Here is a 22,511-nt window from a genome sequence, read left to right as displayed (position 1 = left end):
ATTGATTTTGAACCATGGGGTTGGCATTAAAAAGTCCTGCATGTGCCAATCATGTGAGGAGCAGCGGCTAAAAAGGGTCTGAAGCCTTCCCCCTTATCTCTTAACCTCATATGGATTCTTTCGCTGCACAAAGATTAACAGCATGCTAAGCAAGAATTTCCTGTGTAGTTTTTCAAACAAATGTCAATAAAATCAGCGCAGGCAAGAGGAGAAATGCCACTCGGGTGTGCTGAGATCCTCCAGCAGTCTGCTGCACAGCCGCTGTTTCCATCTCATCTGGGCATTTTACTGATCAATCAAACTAATTGATTGGCTGGGTTCCACTTGGAAGTTTTAATGACCGTCTAGTTATGAGACCCATACCGACAGACGGTGCGGCAATCTGTAACTATGGAGGACAAACAACAAACACTAACACAGAGGGCCGAGTGTGAACGAACACACGCAACATCATCACTCATTTACTCACACACGGCTCACCTGCCACCTTTCTCTCCCCACAATTACACGTTCACTGTGAAAAGTGTACAGCTGTTAGAACTCACAGCTCCAGTCTGGCAAAGAAAAAAAAAAAAAAGAAAACTGTCAACCAATGAAGCTCAATCACACCGACTGAAATTAACACCCCATTTATAGAGGTGGGGAAAGACGATGGAAGAGCTGGGGAAATGGAGAAAGATGTGGACTATTTCCCTCTCGCTGTTGCTGCTCGTCACTTTATTGATGCCTTGATGAAGAACAACTGAAGAAAACTAGGGGTGGGCATTGATTAAAAATGTTCAATATGGTATGGATATCTGGACTTTTACATGACGGTAAAAATCTTTACTTGTTTGTTCAGTTGCCTTCTCACAGTCAAACATGAGGCAACTTTCTGTTGTCACATTTATTTTGTGTTTTATTAAATTAGCTGCGTCACTTTAGATCTTCTCGACATGCCCTCATTCATTAAACAAGTACCAGCCTCTGAAAACACATCACAGACACACTCACTCACACGTGTTAGGCCCCGTTTTCCTACGTTTGCCTTTAGGGAATGAGCTCCATCTCTGATTTAACTTCCCCGAACGACTCAAGACAATTATAAGCACCGTCTGGTCCAAGTCAAACAGTACTGAAATTAGACATCGAATGACAGCACATTTTCATTACTGGGTGATACAGAGGAAGTTTGGTTGATACCACAAAACTACTGGAGTTTGATACCCAGCCCAAAGTTTGTTTGAAGTTCGATACACAGCCCGAAAATTCAGTCGATGCCACCTCAGTACTGGAGTTCAATATCCAGTCCGAGAGGAAAGAGAATAAGAGTGAGGGGGACAGAGCAGGTATGATTTTGACTGCGTGATGAAGGGTGGCAGGCAATATTGACACTGAAACAGAGGCTCAGGGCAAAACATGCGCATATAAAATATTAATGTGTGTGTAGCCATGCTGCTTGTGCACAGGGGAAGCCTCAGCTCTATAATAAATTAGTCTCTTTGGGGACGTGCCCTAATTAATGGCTTGACCTCCTAATGGGTAGCCCCCTTTCTGTGCGTTAACATTTAGCAGTGCACCCTCCAGAGATGCAGTCTGAAGTGAGTTTAATAAAACAAAAGTCGTCACAGTGATATTAATGAGACAGTCCCGATCAGTACAGGACTTTGTTTTATTTCCCAACAAGTTATATTCTGATTTTATACACGTCTCAACAGACAGAAGAAAATACAAAGCAACATAGGATGAATCTAAAAGAACATTTTCAAATCAATAACGAGATACACATACACACTCAGTGGTGACTTGACAGCCTGTTCTGCCTTCATGTGTTCTAACTGCTGTACGTATGTGTGTGTGTGTGTGTGTGTGTGTGTGTAGATATATATATATAGTCCACCTGTCAGGCTATAAACAACTGAAAAAGTGAATGTCACACCCGTCATATCCAGTCACTGACATTCTGAATCCATGAAGGCGAGATCAGGCGACAAGAAAAGTCCCCTGAAGCCTCCTGGTTCTTTCTGTGAACGTTGGTCACATTAGATGAATCCATTTGTCCAAAAACATGTCCACATATCAACAGTCTTTCAGTGAGTGTCCATCAGTGCCGCCGTCTCTCCCTCATCTTCAGTTGGACTTGGACCAGATCTTCCCACTACCACGCAGCCTGAGAGGGAAACGACCAAAACAATAAATATATGAATGAGTGAATAAATTAATGAATAAATAAAACACAGAATTTGTGTGTTTTGTGTCAAAATGTTTTAAATTTTATGGTTCATTTTGACTTCCCCACTTGCTCTACTGAACCAGCACATTACTGCAGCACTCTGGTAACAAACATCTTTGTGCTACAACATCTAATGACTTTTCCTGCACTAAAACGATTCTCAGAGGATTTCAGATTTCTTCAAATTAAAAAGAACAAATATCTAATAATAACCGCTGTGCTATCAGCCCCATCCTTTAAATGGCTTTGTAAAGAAATGGTGTCAGAACTCATTTTAATTTGAGGATTGAGGTTAAGCTATCATTAATTTGGATTTCTGAAACATTAAGTGAATCTCTATACGAATGAAGTGCAGAGCTGAGTGATGAAAATTACAGGGCTCTGCGTTTCATCAAAATGTGACAGGCAGCCAGAGAATAATCACTGCTTTCTGTTCAGCTGCAACATAAACAGCAGACGAGCAAAAGCATCGCGTCTGATTGCTGGAGGGCGGAGATGGCTCTTTCAGGAGGAGAGCACACGGGGCATTTGTATATCAGTGACATTTTACAATCCAGGACAGATGTGAAATTAGCCAACTGTAATTGGGCCGGATGGAAGCAGAACACAGAGAGAGAGAGAGACTGATAGAGTCAGAGTGGTGCTGCAAAACACTGATGTGCATCTGATAATAAAGACACCTCATGCAGAGACACACACAAACATGCACATACACAAACACAGTCCCAGACAAACCACTTACACTGGCAGCTGTTTTTTTATGTTTATGGAAAAAAATGGAAACACAATCTCTCTGTTAAATTAACTTCACACTCTACAAGAACACTGAAATAATGGCTTTAATTTAGTGTTTGAAGTGTTTGAGTCTTTACAGCGCCGCAGTTATAACAAGGTAAATTTGTATTTATAAAGCACCTTTCAAAAAGCACAGTTACAAAGTGCTTCACAGAATAAATGAAGCAGCGGCGATAAAAAAACTCAAACAGAAAGAACCTTCACATTCAGCTATTTGTTTTATTTCCACGTCTGGGAAGAAGAAATAGGATTCTTACTTGCAAAAACAAGTCTGAATAAAACATCATTCCAGACAATTGTTCTACATGGCCAAACATATTTAATGCCTTTAATTTGTGAAACTCTGGGTCTGGACACAATTTCTATGCAAACGCTTGGTGGCTATAACATCATTATAATCAGTCAAGCAGATAAACTTTGTGTTGTAGCCACAGACGTTCACATAACCACAGCAAATACAAGAGGTAGCATCACAGTACTCACCCTTTCACCTTTGAACTCTTCTTGCCGGGCTGTCGAGGTTCCTGAGAGGAGGCGGGGTCTCGAGGCTCAGCAGGCTGGTCTGCATCCTGATTGGAGGCGGCTCCAGCAGGGGCGGGGCCTGATGAAGGAGAGGCGGCGCTGGCCTTTAATGTTTTCTGCAGATTTGAAACCTACATAAAAAGAGATTCAAATGTAAAGATTAAACCAGTGTAAGGGATGCTCATACTCACCACAATCTGCATCTGTCGAGAGCCATGTCACATTTCCATCTGCGCATTCATACCACAGTTTTGGTCAAACTAAAAGAAGGGTCCGTGTCCATGCACGTGTACTCGATCTCACATCCCACTTTCCAGGTGTTCATCTTCTTTTGTACGTCCTTGTATTCTTGAACCGCAGAGTTGTACATCTGTGGTGTACCAGTGGACTTCCTCATATAACGTCAAGCAAGTTTCCATGGTTACTGCTTTCATCGTTATCTTGTGTTGTGCTACAGGAAGCATGCACGGTTGGCGCATACAGTCCACACGGACCACCGCGAAAAAGGGTGGATGACATAACTTATGCCATGTGGACCCTAGCGGATGCACGGACATGCGACGTATGACCGTGGCCTAACAGTAATGCAGTAATGCTGCAACCATACTGGCCAAAAATGTAAAAAGCGTTTAATGCTGTGAGGCTTTGTAGCGAGGCGACTGTGACCTTGGACAACACAAATTCATTTATATATTTAACTCATGTATAAACAGGGGAAATCATTAATAAAAACCTGTTTTCAAAGTTGTTATGGGGCCCAAACCTTTGAGGCTAACTTAAAAAAAACAGTGAATCATTTGAAGTTGGAGATGTGAGCATGCTGCTGCTGCTGCTGTATGAGTTTAGTCATAAACAAGACACAGAAAAGGAAATATACATTCAGGAGGAAACTAAAATACCAACAGTAGCTCGAAGCAAAAAAAAACAGAGACCTATAATGACTGGATTATCTGGAGAGAGAGAGAGAGAGAGAGAGAGTGGGGTGGAAGAGCTGAAAGGATGGGGGACTGACCTCTGTTTCCACTTGGACTTTAACCTTCAGCTGGCTCTCTCTGTACTGATTGGCTCGCGTGACCTGCTCCTCGATGCCACACAATACGGCCTCACAGCCTGTGCACCTGAGGGAGAGAAAAACAAGAAGGGCACAAAGGGACTGTGAGTTAGGAAAACAGATAATTGAGACATAAATCTCAACGCGTGTGCACAGACCCACAACAGGCCTATTACTGACCACTCTTGCAAAGTGTTGATTATGTTTGGGAGCTCGTTGGGGCCGAGGTCACGACCCACGCTGCAGTCCACCTCCACCTGCTGGTTCCTCTGGTCTAGTTTACCCTGGATGATGTCGCAATAGACAGCCTCGATCAGCAGGTCCTCCAGCTCCCGCACATTCTTCAGCTCCAGCTGCTGCAAGAGGAGTGAGTACGGCAGGCACTGAGGGGAAGGAATACACTTTAATCCTCATATTATTATCTTCTGAACTGAGGTAAATGGACAAAGAAATGAACACTTTCATGGAAAATGACAAAAACCTAAGTGTGACACTGCTCATTTGTCTAAATGTCACGACAAAATGAAAACGACAGGAGAGTTTGGAATTTGAAAATGCTTCACTGGACAATTAGAGAGTTCAAGCCTACGTGCAGGGAAAGTAGTGGCATATAACAGAGGAAAACAAGGGGCAAGAATGAAGGGAGTAATGTTAATGGAGAGTGACATTACGTTAAGGGTAAAAAGGGACAGTATGGGCGACGAATAATGAATCAATTATTTATTATGGGCAGAGAAAGAAAAGGGCATCATAAGAGGAGGTGCAGCATGGTTGGAGGGCGCAAATGAGAGAAGAACATTTAATACTTTATCATGCAGATGGAACGAAGTCAGATATCTAAAATGTCATGAGTGGTTGCATTGGTAATTTCCTCTCTAGAACCCTCAGGCTCCTCTGAAGTCTTACTTCTAATTTAGCTGAAATAACTACTGAAAATTACAGCCAAACTCTCAAAAACTTGTTTTTTAATTGATTAGGCATCTAAATAAAACAGAGATGCTGAGTGTAAAAACAGACTTGTGAATCAATCATTAATATCTTGCTGTATGATGACTACAGCAATTTCAACGTAACAGAAATTAAGATATTTTCTATTTTTGAGACAAACCCATTAGAGTTCACCTGCACTTTTCCGTACTAACTAAAAGAGAAATAAACAAACCTTGAGGTTGGAAGCCAAGCTGATGATGGACAGATGACGGAGTTTATTTCTCTGTGCAGGGGTCAACTCTGGAAGAGAGGCTGCTCTCTCTACAGACACAGACGCAGACATGACAGTAAAATTCAAACAAAGAGCTCAGGGTCAAAGTTTCACATAAAGGAGTAACTATTTAATGCTTTATACACAGACATGCAGGTGAGTGTGGGGCTGTTTGAGCAGTCAGAGAACTAAGCTGAAAGGAAGTTGCTCCCCAGAGACTCCTGCTGCCTTGCTCCCTTGGTGACAGGACTCACACCCCCCAGACTGCAGCTCTGACAGCTTCTCTATACACACCGTGAAAGTAAATATGCTGTCTGATGGCAGGACTCAAAAAGAAGGGTACAATAAAGTAGGCTACATTATTTTTCCAGGCTATTGATTGATATTCAGCATGAAACTAGATATAATTATAGTTCTACTTCTTGTAGAAGATTCTTAATGCATTACACGGAAAGCACAAAGGATTAGTTTAATGTCCATCTGTTCAAAAAAAAAAAAGTTGCCCTAACCTTTCTGTGCATTACCTGACTACAGTGTGTCAGGTGAGGGTGTTTAAAGCCTCTGTGTCAAGGTGCCTGCCTTGCAGCAAAGATATACAGCTCATAATAAAAGAGTCACCGGCTGCCATATTACTTATTTACACAGTGCTGCCACTGCAGTACCTTTGTAGTCGCAGTAGGTTCCATAGGCAAAGAGGTTCAGGAGCTGGTACACTGGTGCATGAGGGCCATTCTCCAGCTGTAGAGGACAGATGAGGGGAAGGAGAAAATGAGGGAACAGAACTGAGAAGTAATGAGACCATACTGGAAAAAAAAACCCTGTGCACCTGCATTTTATCTGTGCACACTGAGTAGATCTGAAGAGAGTCTTGCTGTGAGGAAAAGAGAGACCACATGAAGACCCGACTACATAAATTTAGACAGTTTTGAATAAATTTCAGGAGGAAATTCACACAGCTGGCTGAAGAACATATCCACAGCAGGGCTCTCACACATTAATTGACTAGAAATTAACTACTAAATTTGTCAAACTTTTTAAGATAATCAGTTTGAGTGCCAAATTCTCTCTTAAATGTGACTATTCCCTGGTTTCTGCGCTTGTCTGTGACAGTAAAAAGAAAGGTTTTGGTTCAAGGGGTAAACATTTGATATTGGAAACGTAATGTGCTGTCAACTGAAGTTGATAGCACACAAAAAGACTTTATGCTGTAATGTATCTTCACCTTTTTAACATAGTAATTAATAAAACTAAATACATAAATGAGCCTAGCAGCAGTTCGTCTACTTTCTGTGTATGCAATGATAAATGTCTAGAATCACATTCTCTGAACTAAATATCCAAAAAGACTCTTTTATATATGACAGTATTTATTCATCCTGTGAAGGGAAGCCTTACTTTACGTTACTTTCCGCTGGCCATCAGACTGCTAAATTCCAAATAACAATTTAGCAGTCCCCCCCCCCCCCCTTCCCGACACTATCTGTGCAATATTTAACTGTTTTTTTTCTTTTCATATTGCTGCTTACAGTTTTCATTCCTGTTCTCTTTTTGCACAATTTTACTTATATTTATATACATAAAACACTTTTTATTAATCATAGTTAGTCTGAAAAAGTTGAATACATGTATATACATGTATATAATACATAAATATATGTATTTACAGTAAGATAAAAGACATTTCCCATCAAAAACTCATAAGTGACAAAAATTCAATGCTATGTGTTGGTTTCTTATCTGCTGCCAAGCAACGAAATTTTGTTGCCAGTTTTCACTGCTGTGTATTCTGTGCAATAACAATAAAAGGAAGTCTAAGTCTAAGTCTATGAATGAGGGACATTTGGAAATTAAAAAATGTAAATGTGAGATGTGAACTTTAATGTCCTTAACAAATAAAAATAACAGACCTACTTAATAGGTGATGGAGTTTATAACAGCACTACATTCTGGACGTATATATAGATGTGTTAACTGGACTGGACATAAATGTACACACATTTCCGCTTGAGGATATCTTAATTACCACTCTATATTGCTAGAATATACACTTGATGTTACTCAAACAATGTGATCACATTAAGTAGCCAACGGTTCATTATCCATGTTTTGTACTTTGTACCCAATTGCCATTTGATTAAAAAGAAAATTAAAAAATAATCCCACGTTTAAACGTGATTTTTACCAGTGGGAATGTGTGTGAACGTGGCATTCAAAGTTTTATCAGGTTCTGCTCAAATTGGCATCAGTGGCAACTAAGGCTGACACTATTAATGGATTAAGCAATTATTAATCTAGTATTAAATTAATCAACTATTTTGAAAATTGATTAATCAGTTTGAGAGTTTTTTTTATTTGCTCCATATAAAAAAAGAAATCACTACAATGGAATCATTTTGGTTTGTAGACAAATAAAGAACACATGAGCACATCATCATTTGGAGCTTTGGAAAAGATTGATCAACATTTTATGTACCAAATGACAAATCGATAAATGGAGAAAAATAATCAACAGATTAATCATTTATGAAAGAAAATCATATTATTGCAGCCCTAGTGGCAACGCAAGACCCGGCTGAGCATGTTAACTTTTGTTTAGTTCCCTGCACAACCCTGACATCACAATTCACACATAAGATAAAAACAATACAGGACAACACTGGCACTGTAGCAGTGTTAATCACCTTCTAGCAGCTTCATCTGGGTTCTAAAATCCCAGGTATACCTGATAATTTTAGTGCTAAATATGCTTTGGATACATTAACACTTGTCGGTTTGTGATTAAGACAGACTTTGAGGTGAAGTGTGAAAAGATCTTGGAAGACAAAGAGAGAGTGAGGAAGATGAAGTGTGAAATGAGTGTGTTTACCTCTCTAACATTAGGCAACTCCAGGATGTCAGAGAAGACGTAGAGTCCTGGGGTCTCCAGCAGAGAGCTAACAGCCTGGGCCAGTGCTGGGCCTGACAGAGACAAGAGCTGCTCCACCTCCATCTGTCGCCAGTGGACACAGGTCATGGACACAGATCAAAATACATGTATGGGCAGCACAGTATCATTAAAAAAAACAGAACAACTCAGTAACTGCAGTGGCTCTGTCACTGTTTTGATGTTTAAAATGTCGTCTCTGTACAACACGTCAGTTTTTCATAAATAAATGACAAAAACCTATTAATGGACAAAGAAATCCACAGCATCTTCAAATAATTCTATGCACTTTGAAACACAGCCCAGTCACTTGTGGCTGGACTAAAATGCATCGAGACTAAAAACACTCAGTCCTCATGTAACGTCTAACAGCAAAGTACACTTGACCAAAGCACTTAACTTTCCATTTACCTAGAAAGCTACTTAAATAGTGGAAGAATAATTGGGTTGTAAAAATGCAGGCAACATGAGAAATGCATATGGAGCAGATTATGTACAATATTCAAAAACACTTTATGCCTATTGGTTACAAACATTCCGTCACTATTCTATTTCTTCATCATCCTGGGCACATGATGTAGCCTTGCTTTGAGTAGAATCTGTAATCGGAGTGCTACAGGATGTATGAAGTTATTGTAGGTTTACATTTTTTTTATTTTCTTTTACACCAAACCGTATCTATAGTATCTGTGTGGTGGAGCCAGGAAGAGCATTTCCTCTCAAACACCCCACACAGGTCAAAGCCCATCTCTCGTTGTGCTTGTTCAGAGATGCAGCTGCTTTGTTACCCTGGTGTAGATCAAGCAGCCAGGGAAACGTGTGTTTAAAAATGCTTGATATTTTGGCATGGTTTTGACTTTGAGATGAACATCTGTGCAATTTTACTTCTGAGAAGCATTTATTTCTGGTAGCACACTGAAGTTAACTTTTTCTCACAGACGGGTTTCACCTCACCTGCCTCCGCTTCTCTCTTGTGTTTGTATGATTAATCATGCCCACGTGTGAGGGTGAGGAAGGGAAAGAGGAAGACAGAATGCCCAAAAAAGGACAGCAGCTGTGCACTGACAGTAGCTTTAGATTATGAGCATATGAACTAAGGTAGAAAAGAATGCTTCATCAAGAAGCTAATATTGTTTGTATTGCGATATGCCAATTTCTTATCACATAAAAATATAATACTGGTATAACTGTGATATGAACAATATGATATGGCAAAGCCCTAATAGTTCACTTTACATCCCTTTACTTTGGACATACTGACAGACTGACCAAAAACAAACAAATTATGTTGGCACAATAAACCTTATTAAAACATTTGCCGCGTTTATTGTTAATTATTTACATTTTATACAACAGATGTCTCCATTATGAATGAATGGATCAAAACCTCCATAATTATAGTTTATGCTATGTGTAATATTAAAAATTAAAAACCTAAAGATAGATCATTCAATGACTTTCATGTGTGTTTTGATATTGTTCATATTCACTGTGCATTAGGACACAAGGGCTAGGGCTAGATGGACACAGATGATGATTTGCTGTGGGGACCCTTAAAGAAAGAAGCCGTAGGAAGAAGACTCTGCTTAATGCCCTTGTAAATTGTAAATATGCTCATAAATAAAAAGTAAAAAAAAGACATAATAAAAATAAGAAGCAAATGCACTTTGGGCTGAGGGCAGAATAACCAGAATAATTACCAAAGTAAGAGGCTACAGGAATATTTATGTGCCTTGAATTGATATTTCGACTACACACAACGTTAATCCCAGACCACCCTCTGATGTCAAACCCCCGACAGTGTTTTCTGTACAATGTCCACAATTCGGCTTTGCCACTCACAAACTTCGGAGTAAAAAAGCTGGATAACAGCTTTGATTGAATTTAAAAGCACTAATGAAAATGTTTCCAGGTGAGGTGATGTCCTGTGGACTTATTGATATTGACTGATATTTTAAATATTGTATCAGACACAAAAGAAGTTTAGTTTAACTGATGCATGATAAAATTAATGCAGAAACATCAGAACAGTTTCATTACCTCAGGCGATTTTCAAAAATTATTGCAACAGAGTCTGGACACCCACTGCTCAATAAAAGGGCAGCCTGACTGGTTGTTACCCTTCTCAGTCCAGGCTTATATATTTTCCAATTGAAAACTAGGGAATTTAGATGCACACATATACACATCTTCCATATTGTGTTCCACTAGAAGCTATCGAGGCAGTCCAAACCATATATTTCCTAGCAAGCTGAACAGCTGAGCAAGCATACACTGCAGCCAAACAAATTAACCTACACTATACGTTTCAGAGACAGTATCTCATTCATTTTCAGGAATTTCAGGGCAAATGACGCTCTGAATAGTGAGACTGGGTCCATCTGTGATCGTCAACTGAATTATTAAAGAGAGAAACTGGCAAATGGGTATATCATTGGACAGAGGTGGAAAAAAAATATTAGGTTAGGTTATACTTAAGTAAATTAGGTAAGACTTGGTCAATAATATGCAGCTATACAGGCACAAAGCACCTCAGTGACCACAAAAAACCTAACATCAATTTAAGAAATACTGAAAAGTGAAAATTGCTAACACTAATTCAGTTCTCAAAGGGCAGGAAGACGATGCTGAGTTAGTCACTCTGATAAATTGTTTTGTCAGGCAGTAATGACCACAGACCAATTACAAAGTGTCTTAGTAAGGTGTTAGGTCACTACATGCTGCCAGAGCAGCTTTAATGCATCTTGACATTGATTCTACAAGTCTGAGTAAGCTCTCAGTAAGGGATGGACATTATTCTTCTGAAAGGAACACCCTCAATTTAGTGTTTTGACAGCAATGATCGTTGTCTAACTCGTCAGTCCAAAATATTATATAGGTGTTTAATTGAGGTAAATCTGGCCAAAGCATCTCACATATGCTTAATTTTACTTTCACAAACTATTCAGTAAACACTCATGACGGGAACATTGTCATCTGTTTTATTTTTTCCTTTAGTTTGTACACTACATCAACTATTGCATCTTCTGTTCTCTGCCAGGGCATAAAAGGAACCACAAACACGATTGCATTTGTTTTGCAATTATCATTACTTTAATGTTGTATACTTATTTATATAGTCACAAGGAACCTAATAACAATAGACAGTTAGAGATGATATCATTTTTTTTATTTATTTTTTTTTTAAAAAGGTACAAAGCTACAAGGAGGAAAACTATTTAAAACTGGAGTTGGCAGCTGTGAGCATCCACTGTTGTATATTGTACTTTAACTCACATAACAGCAGCACTCACTTTAATAGACACACAGCTCCATGAAGAAGTAAGTCATCCATTTTTCCATAATCCTCTTGGAAACCAAAAGTGACTTAAATTGGCTGTGAAAATCTCTGCACACCACTTCTACAATTTAGATTTTTCACTAAAATTAAGTACAGCATGCTGAACACCTTTAATGTTATGCAGCGTTTCAACAGGTATGCATATAAATACCCATATGTAACCCAAGTTGTGAAAGCTAGACTTTGCACATACACTCACTGACCACTTTTTAAAGGTACACCTGGTCAAGTACTATTAATACAAACATCTAGTCAGCCAATGTCAGCAACTTAATGCATTTAGGCATGAAGATATGTTCATATGTTATTGGTGCCAGATGATCTAGTCTGAGTATTTCAGAGACAGTTGAACTACATTGAACTACTGGTATTTTCACTCACAACCATATCTAGAGTTTACATAGAATGGCCTGAAAAAGAGAAACTATCCAGGGAGCAGCAATTCTCTGGGCAAAAATGCTGTGTTGATGCCAGAGGCCAGAGGAGAATGAAAAAAACTGGTCTTAGATGACAGAGAGGCTAACATGTGCAACACGTCAAACAAGTGGCTGGTGTGAATGTATGATGATTCTGTCAAAAAGTAAGGAAATTACTTAAGTCACTTAGAGGAATGGAGTTGGATCACTGAATCTTGAAGGCTTTTAATAACAAAAGGCCAGCAGTGGTGAGATCACTGCAGTGGCATATAATAAAGTGAGCAGAGAAGAGCAGGAATCACTCAAGACAATGATTCCAATTTCATGTTATGGGTGATTAAAAGTGTAAATCAACAACAACTGTTCAAATGAACAATTAATCAAACAAAATCCATTTCATTATTGCAGATATTACACAAGATTCACAAAGTTAAGCCACTATTAATACTGTACTGCCAGATCTGAGATGCCCACAATGGGGAATTGACAACATTAGTTACGATATCACTTATTGCGTATTTTAACAAATATTAAAATAAAATGATTAGTATAATTTGCACTTAACACAAAGTCTAGCCACATGCGGTTAGTGTGATCGTGACACAAATAATGTTGGTAGGAAATGACACCATAAGATATACACTTTTGACTGTTTCCCAATTAACAATTGTAATTCAGTAAGGCGAAGATCGTGTAATAGGGTAAAGTGAAGCTAAACCTTAGCACCTGCCGGGCGCTATTATAACCAGGCTAATTTCCAAGCTTAAGACCTAATATACACAGAGAACTGCTCCAAATGGCAGATTAATTGTTAAAAATACATATAACATCTATAGTTTCACATGAGAGGGTGCAGTTATACTCACACCTTTCATTGAAGTGTTGGCTGATCTATAACAGAGCTCAATGTGTCATGCTAGCTTGGTTGCTAACGGCCAACTAACCGCAAGGCTTCACATTAGCACTGACGCTAGGCCTCAGTTCATTTAAAGCCTTCCTGGTGATTTTAATCATATCAACACCCTGCCTAAATTACCAGGGAATACGTTGCGCACATAGATGTTATCACAAACGTGTTGAAATAAGGCTGTGTATTCAAATTTACCTTGTTTTGTTGGTTTCTAGCAGATAGCCACTCTCTCGATTGTCAGTATCACGTACGACAACAAAGCAACGCAAACTCTGATTGGACAGTAAAGGGACGAGGGCGGGACAATTGTAACTGTCAATCAACACGCATGTCCTCGGCTCAGAGAGTACAGCGTCATCTCGCGGTGAACTGTTATACTACACGTGGATCAGACTTCACAGCTCCAAAGATGATCTAAGATTATAAGATTAAAGAAACGACTTTTGACTTTAATCTTTTCCTCGTCGGCTTTATTACATTCCTGCAGTTTAACAGTCTGCAAATAAATAAAATTACGGTTTGGTTAAACACAGTTTATGTACTGTAGTATCAATTAGACCTTACTTCATTTAAATTCATCACAAGCCACAAAAGCTTTCCAGTCTTGTCTGTTTCTGTTTCACTCTGTAACATTTTCTATTTTCATACGGGTTGATAATGATTTCTAATGAAGAATGGCTTCATCAGGTCAATAATTTGCTAATTCTCTATAGATCTGTAATAAAACATGAAACAGATTTCTGTCTATCAGACTAAACCGTTAAGCTCTTTAATTAATTTGGGGGCCTAATGAACAACTGTTTACAAACAGAAACAAACTGTTAGATGTTGGGAAATCAACATATATAATATAAATAACATAATAACATAAATAAACAAATAAACCAGGGATAACCCTGTCACTTTATGCTTCTGCCTTCTCTCCATCAGTGGTGATGTAAAATACGTCACTCTGAGTCATCACGGACACAAAAGCAAAACAGAGCCATACACAAAGAAACAGAGAGTCGTGTGAGTCTGATAGGCTTGTGTGAACTCATCTGACAATGGTTTGAATGTAACTTATGACATTTTTTTAAAATACTGAACAGTTACATACTTCAGCTTTAAGCCCAACTAATCCCAGTGTTATGAGATTTGTGAAATAAATCCATATCATGTTGGAAATAGACATTTACATATGCTTTAACAAAATATTTACACACACACACACACTCAGTACTGTATGTGCAGTATGGCAGCATCTGAGTTCTGCACAGCTGCTTCTACTCTTTAGTCAGTTCACGATGTCATGGCTGGACTGTTAATGAGAAAGACAGAGCAAGACAAAAGGATGAGGGGAAACTCAATGACCCAAAGGCAGAAGGAAATGAAGGTCAAGTGCATGTTTGACCTGTGTTTTTGGGTGGTGTAGTTCACGAGCTCAGTTCACAACCTGACGATGCTGAGTTTCTACAATACAGTATATACTGTACACAGTGAGTGTCAGGGAACATATTTGTTCATAAAGTAAAATATTGTGGCAGCATACTTTAAATTCTGAACTGATGATTGCACATGATTTAATCAGTTCAGCAGTTGTAGATGTTCATCTCGAGGGGAACATGAATGTCTGTACAAAATCTAGTTAATTTGCACATTAAGCAACCTCATGGTTGTGCTAAAGGAAAAAACCATGATGTCGCCAACATGAGTAGGAATCATCCTGTGGGGACCATAAATGCCTCTATGAAAAATGTTATAACAATGTTCTCAGTGGGAGATGTAATATTTCAGTCTGGACCAGAGCAGAAAAATAAAAAGAACAATGCACATGGTTCAAATGGCAGCGTTTTCTCATTCACCACTGTCATCTCTCTGTCCCCCTCTGTACATTTAGTGATCCACTTTTTTTATTGCTGCTATTGCTGGAATAAATTATTTTATATGAGCTCTGAAATCCAAAATAAATCTTCTTCAGTCTAATTTCATTTTCCTTCATCAAATTGGATAAATACAGATAATGGGTATGTGTTTTGGCTTCTATTAAGGAGTTGTAATAATGGCACAGGCATTACCTGACAATAAGAAATGTATTAATGAATGTTTAGGAATAGAGAGTCATCATAATGCTTCCAGGGTTGTAACGTGATTTAACTAAATCTGTTTCATTTTGGTTGGTGAATTTCATCAGAGTTAGTTTCTCTCGTGTTTTCAGCAAAAACTTAAATTTCTTGGCGAGTCGTCTGAGAATGAGGTTAAATAAAACGAATGACATAAAACTGTTATGAGATTCTGTCAAATTCTGTGATCATCGGCATCTGAATCGGAATTATATGACAGAAAGTTTATCTCATACAACATGTGTATGTAATGCTCGTAAAGCATGTCTTGAATCAAACTGGCACAACAGACTTTTTCCCCAGCAGATGCTGTATTTCTCAACTTGAAATAGAAGGACAAACACAGGTGTTACCAATGACATTAATTAGGGTTCCACTCCAGGTTCAAGAAAGTGACAGCGTCCTTGTTGTTGTTGTTGTTGTTCAAGTGTGAGGAGAGGTCACAATAAATATTTGGCACTTTAACCTGTAGAAGCTGTAGAAGCTGTAGAAGCTGTAGAAGCTGTAGAAGCTGTAGAAGCGTTCCGTTATGTTAATACTGCAAACTTATATCCTGTATTTTATGGGTTGTATAGTAAATAGTTTGTATTTATACATATATATATAGCGCTCTTCTAGTCTCGATGACCACTCAAAGCTTCTTTACACTAGTGTTTCCCAACCCTGGTCCTCAGGGAACAATGCCCTGCATGATTTAGATGTTGCCCTGCTCCAGCACGAAAACATGCAGGGCAGTGTTCCCTGAGGACCAGGGTTGGGAAACACTGCTCTACACTACACTTTTGCCAGTCACCCATTCACACCCATTCACACGCTGTCAGGAGCAACATGGGGTTAAGTGTCTGGCCCAAGGACACATCGGCATGTAAACTAGCGGACCCACAACCTCGAGTTGAAAGATGACTCGCTCTACCACTGAGCTACCGTCGCCCCTGTATGGTAATATATATATGTATAGGACAGTTAATCATGACTTACTGTAAACTGTATAAAATGTTCCCTGCTCACAAAAACATCTATATTTTCTTTGTCAAGTGTGTGTGGTGTATGGTGTGTATGTGTGTGGTGATAGATCAGCTATGTACAGTCCCAGAGGTGGTTGTTTTAAATGAGAGTGTCATCCTTACACACACACACACACACACACATGCACACGCACACACACACACACACACACACACACACACACAGGCAGAGCTGCCAAAGAGTGTTGGCCCGGCAGGAAATATATTTCACAATTATGGACTTTTGTGCTTTTTCTATTACGTGACCCTCACTGGACTGGAGAGAGTGCTTTATCTTTTTTATTGCCAATTATAGGTGTCCAAAAGCACACTGAGCTTGAAGTAAAAAGAGAATAATCATCCAGACAGAGGGATAGAGTAAGACAGAGAGGCAGACAGGCACATGCACACTCAGACTGTGGTTGTGAGACAGTGCTGCCGCAGATGCAGGCCAAAAAGCCAACACGCATCAAGAAAGCAGTCTGACTCTACAAACATACGGTCCCTAGGAGCCTGATTAGACACAAAACAGTCCACAGCATGATAGCTGTCAGCTCACTGCTTTAATACTCGATGGTGTGGAGTTGAGTAACAGCAGAGTTTGCAGAGTAGAATCGTTTGACCACAATTAAGCATCATAACATCTACTGTTACTGAAAGTCTGCAGACGATTTGGTCAAATGCGTACTCACTTTGTGTGTGCTACAGTGTCACATATACATGCACACACTAACATTAATACACAGTCAGTAACAGAATTATTAAAAAATGAGAAATACATAAGGTTCCGTCCATGATAACAATGTTTGTGCCGGGGAGTAGACGGATCCTCGTGAGCCTGATCATTGTCCAAATACCATCCATCACTGAGAGAAAAGTAAAAAAAAAAACATGACAACAAAGGTGTTTGACTGTAGCCTGTAAGACGCAACATCCATCAACCAAAAGTTTGAAACCTGGCTGTCTGCAGTGCTCAAGTCAAACCTACACCTGCAAAGTTTAAGATCTTCGTATACAACCATGATTTCCTCCTCACCCCATTGGTTTCACTGGCTTCTTTTGGTCTATGAGGTCCTGAGGCTTTGAGGAGAGGGTCAGCAGATTCATATGCACATGATTGGGTCTCAAGTCTGCACATCATTGCCCTTTGAAGAAAGAATAACAAGCTGAAGCTCTCCTTCAGCCGCCTGAACAAATAATTCATGGACCCCAGTACTAGGGCATGGGACCACAAAAAGGGAAGTGGACAGCAGAGGACATACATTTTGTTGTGTTGCAGCTAAGTCATAAGGTGCTGGTGGTCACAAAAAGCTGACTTAATTTATATTAAAACGTATTATTATTATTATTTTTAAATTAAAAGTGCGTAATAATGCCCAAAACCTGCATTTGGGTTAATTCCTGCAAGACAGCAAGGTTTTGTAGAGAGTTGTTGAGTATATGGTAGGTCCTTTAAACATCTCCACATTATTACTGAATAAAATAGTAAGTACAAGATTTGCCACTATATTGCCTTTTATTTTAATAGTAATTACGGAGGTGTCCTTTGTATTACTTTAGCCCCCTGACATGCTGCAGTATTAAGTGCCATACACATCTTGTCACAATGAGCAAAATAGCATTGATTCAGCATAAGGTGTTAGTATTAGCCAAGCAAGAGCAATTGATTGGAGCAACCGGCTTCATATGTAAAACTTTTGAAAGCCAAATCCCATCAGACACATTCTTATTCTCCGGGTTCACAGGAAAAACATCCAGCTTGTTCTGCTGGTGAAAGATTTTATTAGTTATTAGCTTGGCCTTTGTGCCTGAAGAGAATTACTCTGCAGCACAAACGCAGCAGCTGTTTGGCAGCAGTGGATGAATGACACTACTGCTGGCATCATGACCGAGCCCTGAAAGCCATGCAGATGTGATTTTTCAGAGAATTAGCCCCTGCAGGCACTTCCACTGAGTGAAGAAGACCACTGTTTAAATCAGGACTGGTGAAAAAGCCAACATCAGCTGCCATGACTGCCTCCTGGGGTCTGTTAGCAGGAGGGCTGAGAGGCACACTGACTCAAAACACTAAGACCAGACACGGTGCTGAGTCTTTCAGCAGATTATGGTCTGCTGTGAGTTCACTGTTAACCAGGAAGAACGGCATTGAAGCCAATGATGGAGGTTTCACGCAGACAAACACCAACACAATCCCTGTTCAGATTCTATAGTTCTGTTCATAACCTTAGTGTTTCAGTGAACCAACCCATGTTTACACTAGGTAAGTCCAAAAATAGTGCTACTTCATTTACAATAATAAATGGTAAATATGACAGTTTTTTTACCATATGATATCCTTCCCCTTTTCTCTTGTGTACAAGCTACATTTTTGGTTCCCACAGCTCTCAGGAAACTTATTGGATGGGGAAAATGTTGCGTCCTGCTTGTCTGCCTTTTAGCTGGGTTGCCTTGGCTACCGCTGTGGATTTCATCTGCCTCTGATCTATGCTAGATGCAGATAAAAAAAAAAATAGAGATATTTTTAGAGATAATTATTAAATAGCAGGGAAAATTTGACCGTTACATACAAAATTTTGAGCAGGCTCTCAATTTTGGACAGAAGAGCAGTTAGTCCTGCCATTTGGTGCCCAGGCTCTAAATATGCAGAACTAGTGGAAGAATGTCAAAGCAGCAGGGAGACAGGAAAGAGCAAACCCATTTAAGGTTTGTAGGCCATTCTCTCCTCATGTCAACAACCTGCTGGGCATCACAGGGGGCGAACGGGTAAAAGTGAAAGTTTTCCCCCCTAAAATGTTGTTAAGTAGATCCATAAAAAAAAAGGAAATATGCATGTGTACACTCCTGGAATAAATGTACTTATAGTTGTGTACTCCAACTGCATCTTACACACATAATCTCTTCATATTTTTGCCATATAAGGACATGAAACACTGTTGCTATGTTTGAGAGTGGACCTTCTCCCTCTTGGTGATGATTCCTCTGTGAACACCGGCAGTACTTTTCCTCATTTCTGCAGTGTCCTTGTTAACACTCCCACTTTGTCTCTCTTTAAACTGAACCTCCACTTTTCCCTAAAGGCTTTGGTATCTCCTCTCTCCGGCAGCAATATATCTTGTTGAAATTAAATGTGTTTCTGCTGGCTGATTTATGGAGCCATGCCCCCTCTGCCCACAACACTGCTGCAGTGTTAAACAAACATGCTCAGAGAGGTTAAAATCGGCCATACTTCACTCCTTTTGAGATCCACTGATCTCACCACCTGTATTCCCTCTCAAGATCTTGTGACAAATGTTTAGGTTGATGCTTGTCCACCATCTAAGTTTTTGTTTCTCTTAACTCAGTCATAATTGCTGTGAGATTTTCCAGAATAAAGTAGAGACTTTCTTTGTTTGGGAAGAAAGCACTGATTCTGGGAACAATGGATGTGTCATAGATTAAACTGGACATTATGTGAGAAACACAACAGAACAAAAACCATTGACAACCTTCATCTATACTGACATTAATGAAAACTGGAGCCGTGACAAAGTAATGACAGGAAAGTCACTGAAGAACGATATGCGCGTGTGTTGTTGTTTTTTTATAAATAGCCTCCGTATCAGCGCAAACACTCAAACAATGAGAATTTGTGGTGATGTGCAACCACAAATTTGAACTCACTGAAACATACTCAGGGACAAACAAATAAATAGTCCTCTTCTGCTTTAATTAGTATGGTTTGAATAATAAAACCTCGGGAAGCACAAGAGCTGACAGTGGCTGTGGGATTAGGTGCCAGGAAAAAGAAATAAATAAATGGGACGTGTAGAAAAAGAGTTGACAGTATTTTGGAGCAACGGTGTGGACATCTGGTGTTTCTGTGTGGTGCAGAGGTGATATCCGTGCAGCTGCTCTATTAACAAAGAGCATACTAATAACTCTGCACACATGCAGAGATGCACACGCAAAGTATCCAAAGTATCCAAGCCATCAATGCTGAGCCATGCCTTTATGATATCAATCTTTGCCAATTTTGAAAAAAGCATGGGACGGGGAAAGAACTTTGCTCCTGTAGCAGTAAATATTGATGGACCTGCATGCCAGAGTGCCGCCATCCTTGTTTATTTTATCATATCTGGTATGGAAGGTTATCACTGGTTTGGCTATAAGATTTTGCACCATCTGAGTGACCATGAACGTCCAATCTGTGTGGTAGATTTGTGCAATCTGTCCTTTCTGCTCTCTTCTTTTGGTACACACACACACACACACACACACACACACACACACACACACACACACACACACACACACACACACACACACACACACTCTCTCTCTATGAAACACACAGGGAGCAGCGAGGAGAAGTCACAGTTACTGACTGTCGTGATGAACATCATCCAAAGCAAAGGTGAGACCCATTTACACTGCAGGCATAAGTGTTATCTGAGTCAGCGGCTTGGTTTTCACGTGCAGTGATGTCATATCTGTGTTTTTAACCTCTGTCTTTCAATCTTTCAGGTTTTCATTGGCCTGTTGGTATTTGAAGCCTTCGCTCAGGTGGAACCAAATACAGAGCATTAACAGTTACAACTGACACTGACAGTTACAACTGACACTGACAGGTACAACTGACACTGACAGGTACAACCGACACTGACAGGTACAACTGACTCTGACAGGTACAACTGACACTGACAGGTACAACTGACACTGACAGGTACAACTGACTCTGACAGGTACAACTGACACTGACAGGTACAACTGACTCTGACAGGTACAACTGACACTGACAGTTACAACTGACACTGACAGGTACAACCGACACTGACAGGTACAACTGACTCTGACAGGTACAACTGACACTGACAGGTACAACTGACACTGACAGGTACAACTGGTCTTCCAGTGCAAATCTTCTGCTTTACAAACAGCATGAAAGTGTTTATGTGCGCTGTTTATTTCTGCATTTCAAATATGTTTATTCACTGCACCACATTTTTAGGAAAAAGAAGGCAAAGGGTTTGCAACCATTTACACAATCTACTGGATTGGACTGACTGACATTGAGAAGGAAGGTGAGTGGAAACAGGTAGACAACTCTTGACTTACAAACTTGTACATATGAAATGAATAAAAGCAAAAATGTCTTTGTCTTTGCACAAACAAGCACTGAAGACTTGATGTGACATTTAGACTTGCAATCAAGGGCTTGGCTTTGACCAATATTAGATAATAGATTTAGATCATTATACCCGAGATTCAGTTACATATTAGGATGAAGAAATAGGAAAACAACAGACATTGGTTCACTGACCTGAAAAATTAAACGTGTGTGCAGTGAACCTTGACAACACCAGAGTCATTAGAACAGTCCATCCACTAAATACTAGTGCTGCTGGAGGAACAAATAACTACAAGTCATCCTCTGGGAACCAACAGCTTTGCAGCCAGTCACCCTGTAGCCTCTGAGATATTTAGGTCTGGAGCAAAGTGATGGACTGCCCCATGTTATCATCCCTGGAGTCATGCTGGGTTAGCAGAGTTAAAACTGTGGCTTTCTCTGGAGGTGGATGGAGACAATACTTGCACTGCAATTAAAGCGATGCTATCTGCTGTCTGCTGGCCAACTTCCTGTCTGTTGCTGTTGTTAGTATTCCCCTCCCTACGTCATGAACATAGTGTGTGTTTGTGTATAAATGAAAATATGTCACATTCAAAGCTGTGGTGGGTAAATTTGGGTGTTTTTTTATAGACGTTATTATTCTGCCTCTGTTTGAGAAATGATTTTGTATTATTATTTATCTCGTCAACACTGCTGAACAATCAGGTTTTTTTGAGCAGTAGGATTCAGTTCTGAAACTTTCCATATGGCATCTCTTTGTGTTTTCACGCATACTCTTTTACTCTGTTTTGATTACTGTGTGCAAAGGTGCCACAAGAACACAGCTATACTGAGAAGTACAGAGAGTCATGTGGAGCAGCGTCGTTTTAACTCGAAAAGTGCGAGAAACGCGAGATGCTTGCAAACCATTACGGCTGAAAAGTCCAAG

General features: G+C 39.7%; 1 protein-coding gene across 2 annotated transcripts; it reads right to left on the bottom strand.

Moving 5' to 3' along the window:
• Positions 1-1,615: 1,615 nt before the first annotated feature.
• Positions 1,616-13,725, bottom strand: cops7a (COP9 constitutive photomorphogenic homolog subunit 7A). 2 transcript variants are annotated; one of them, XM_058648558.1, is made up of 8 exons: positions 13,566-13,725; positions 8,648-8,770; positions 6,444-6,519; positions 5,743-5,831; positions 4,761-4,981; positions 4,542-4,647; positions 3,491-3,660; positions 1,616-2,149 (listed from the first exon to the last, which is right to left on the bottom strand). In XM_058648558.1, the coding sequence occupies exons 2-8, from the start codon at positions 8,768-8,770 to the stop codon at positions 2,110-2,112; spliced, it is 825 nt and encodes a 274-aa protein (XP_058504541.1). In that variant the 5' UTR covers positions 13,566-13,725; the 3' UTR covers positions 1,616-2,109. The 2 variants fall into 2 exon arrangements, with proteins under 2 accessions (XP_058504541.1, XP_058504542.1); XM_058648559.1 differs by having other exon boundaries at positions 4,761-4,963.
• Between the last annotated feature and the right edge of the window lie 8,786 nt (positions 13,726-22,511).

This window comes from Solea solea, chromosome 13 (assembly GCF_958295425.1).
Source record: "Solea solea chromosome 13, fSolSol10.1, whole genome shotgun sequence".
Taxonomy (NCBI): Eukaryota; Metazoa; Chordata; class Actinopteri; order Pleuronectiformes; family Soleidae; genus Solea; species Solea solea.
Note: the sequence above shows the minus strand (reverse complement) of the source record. Positions and strands in the feature narration are given on the sequence as shown.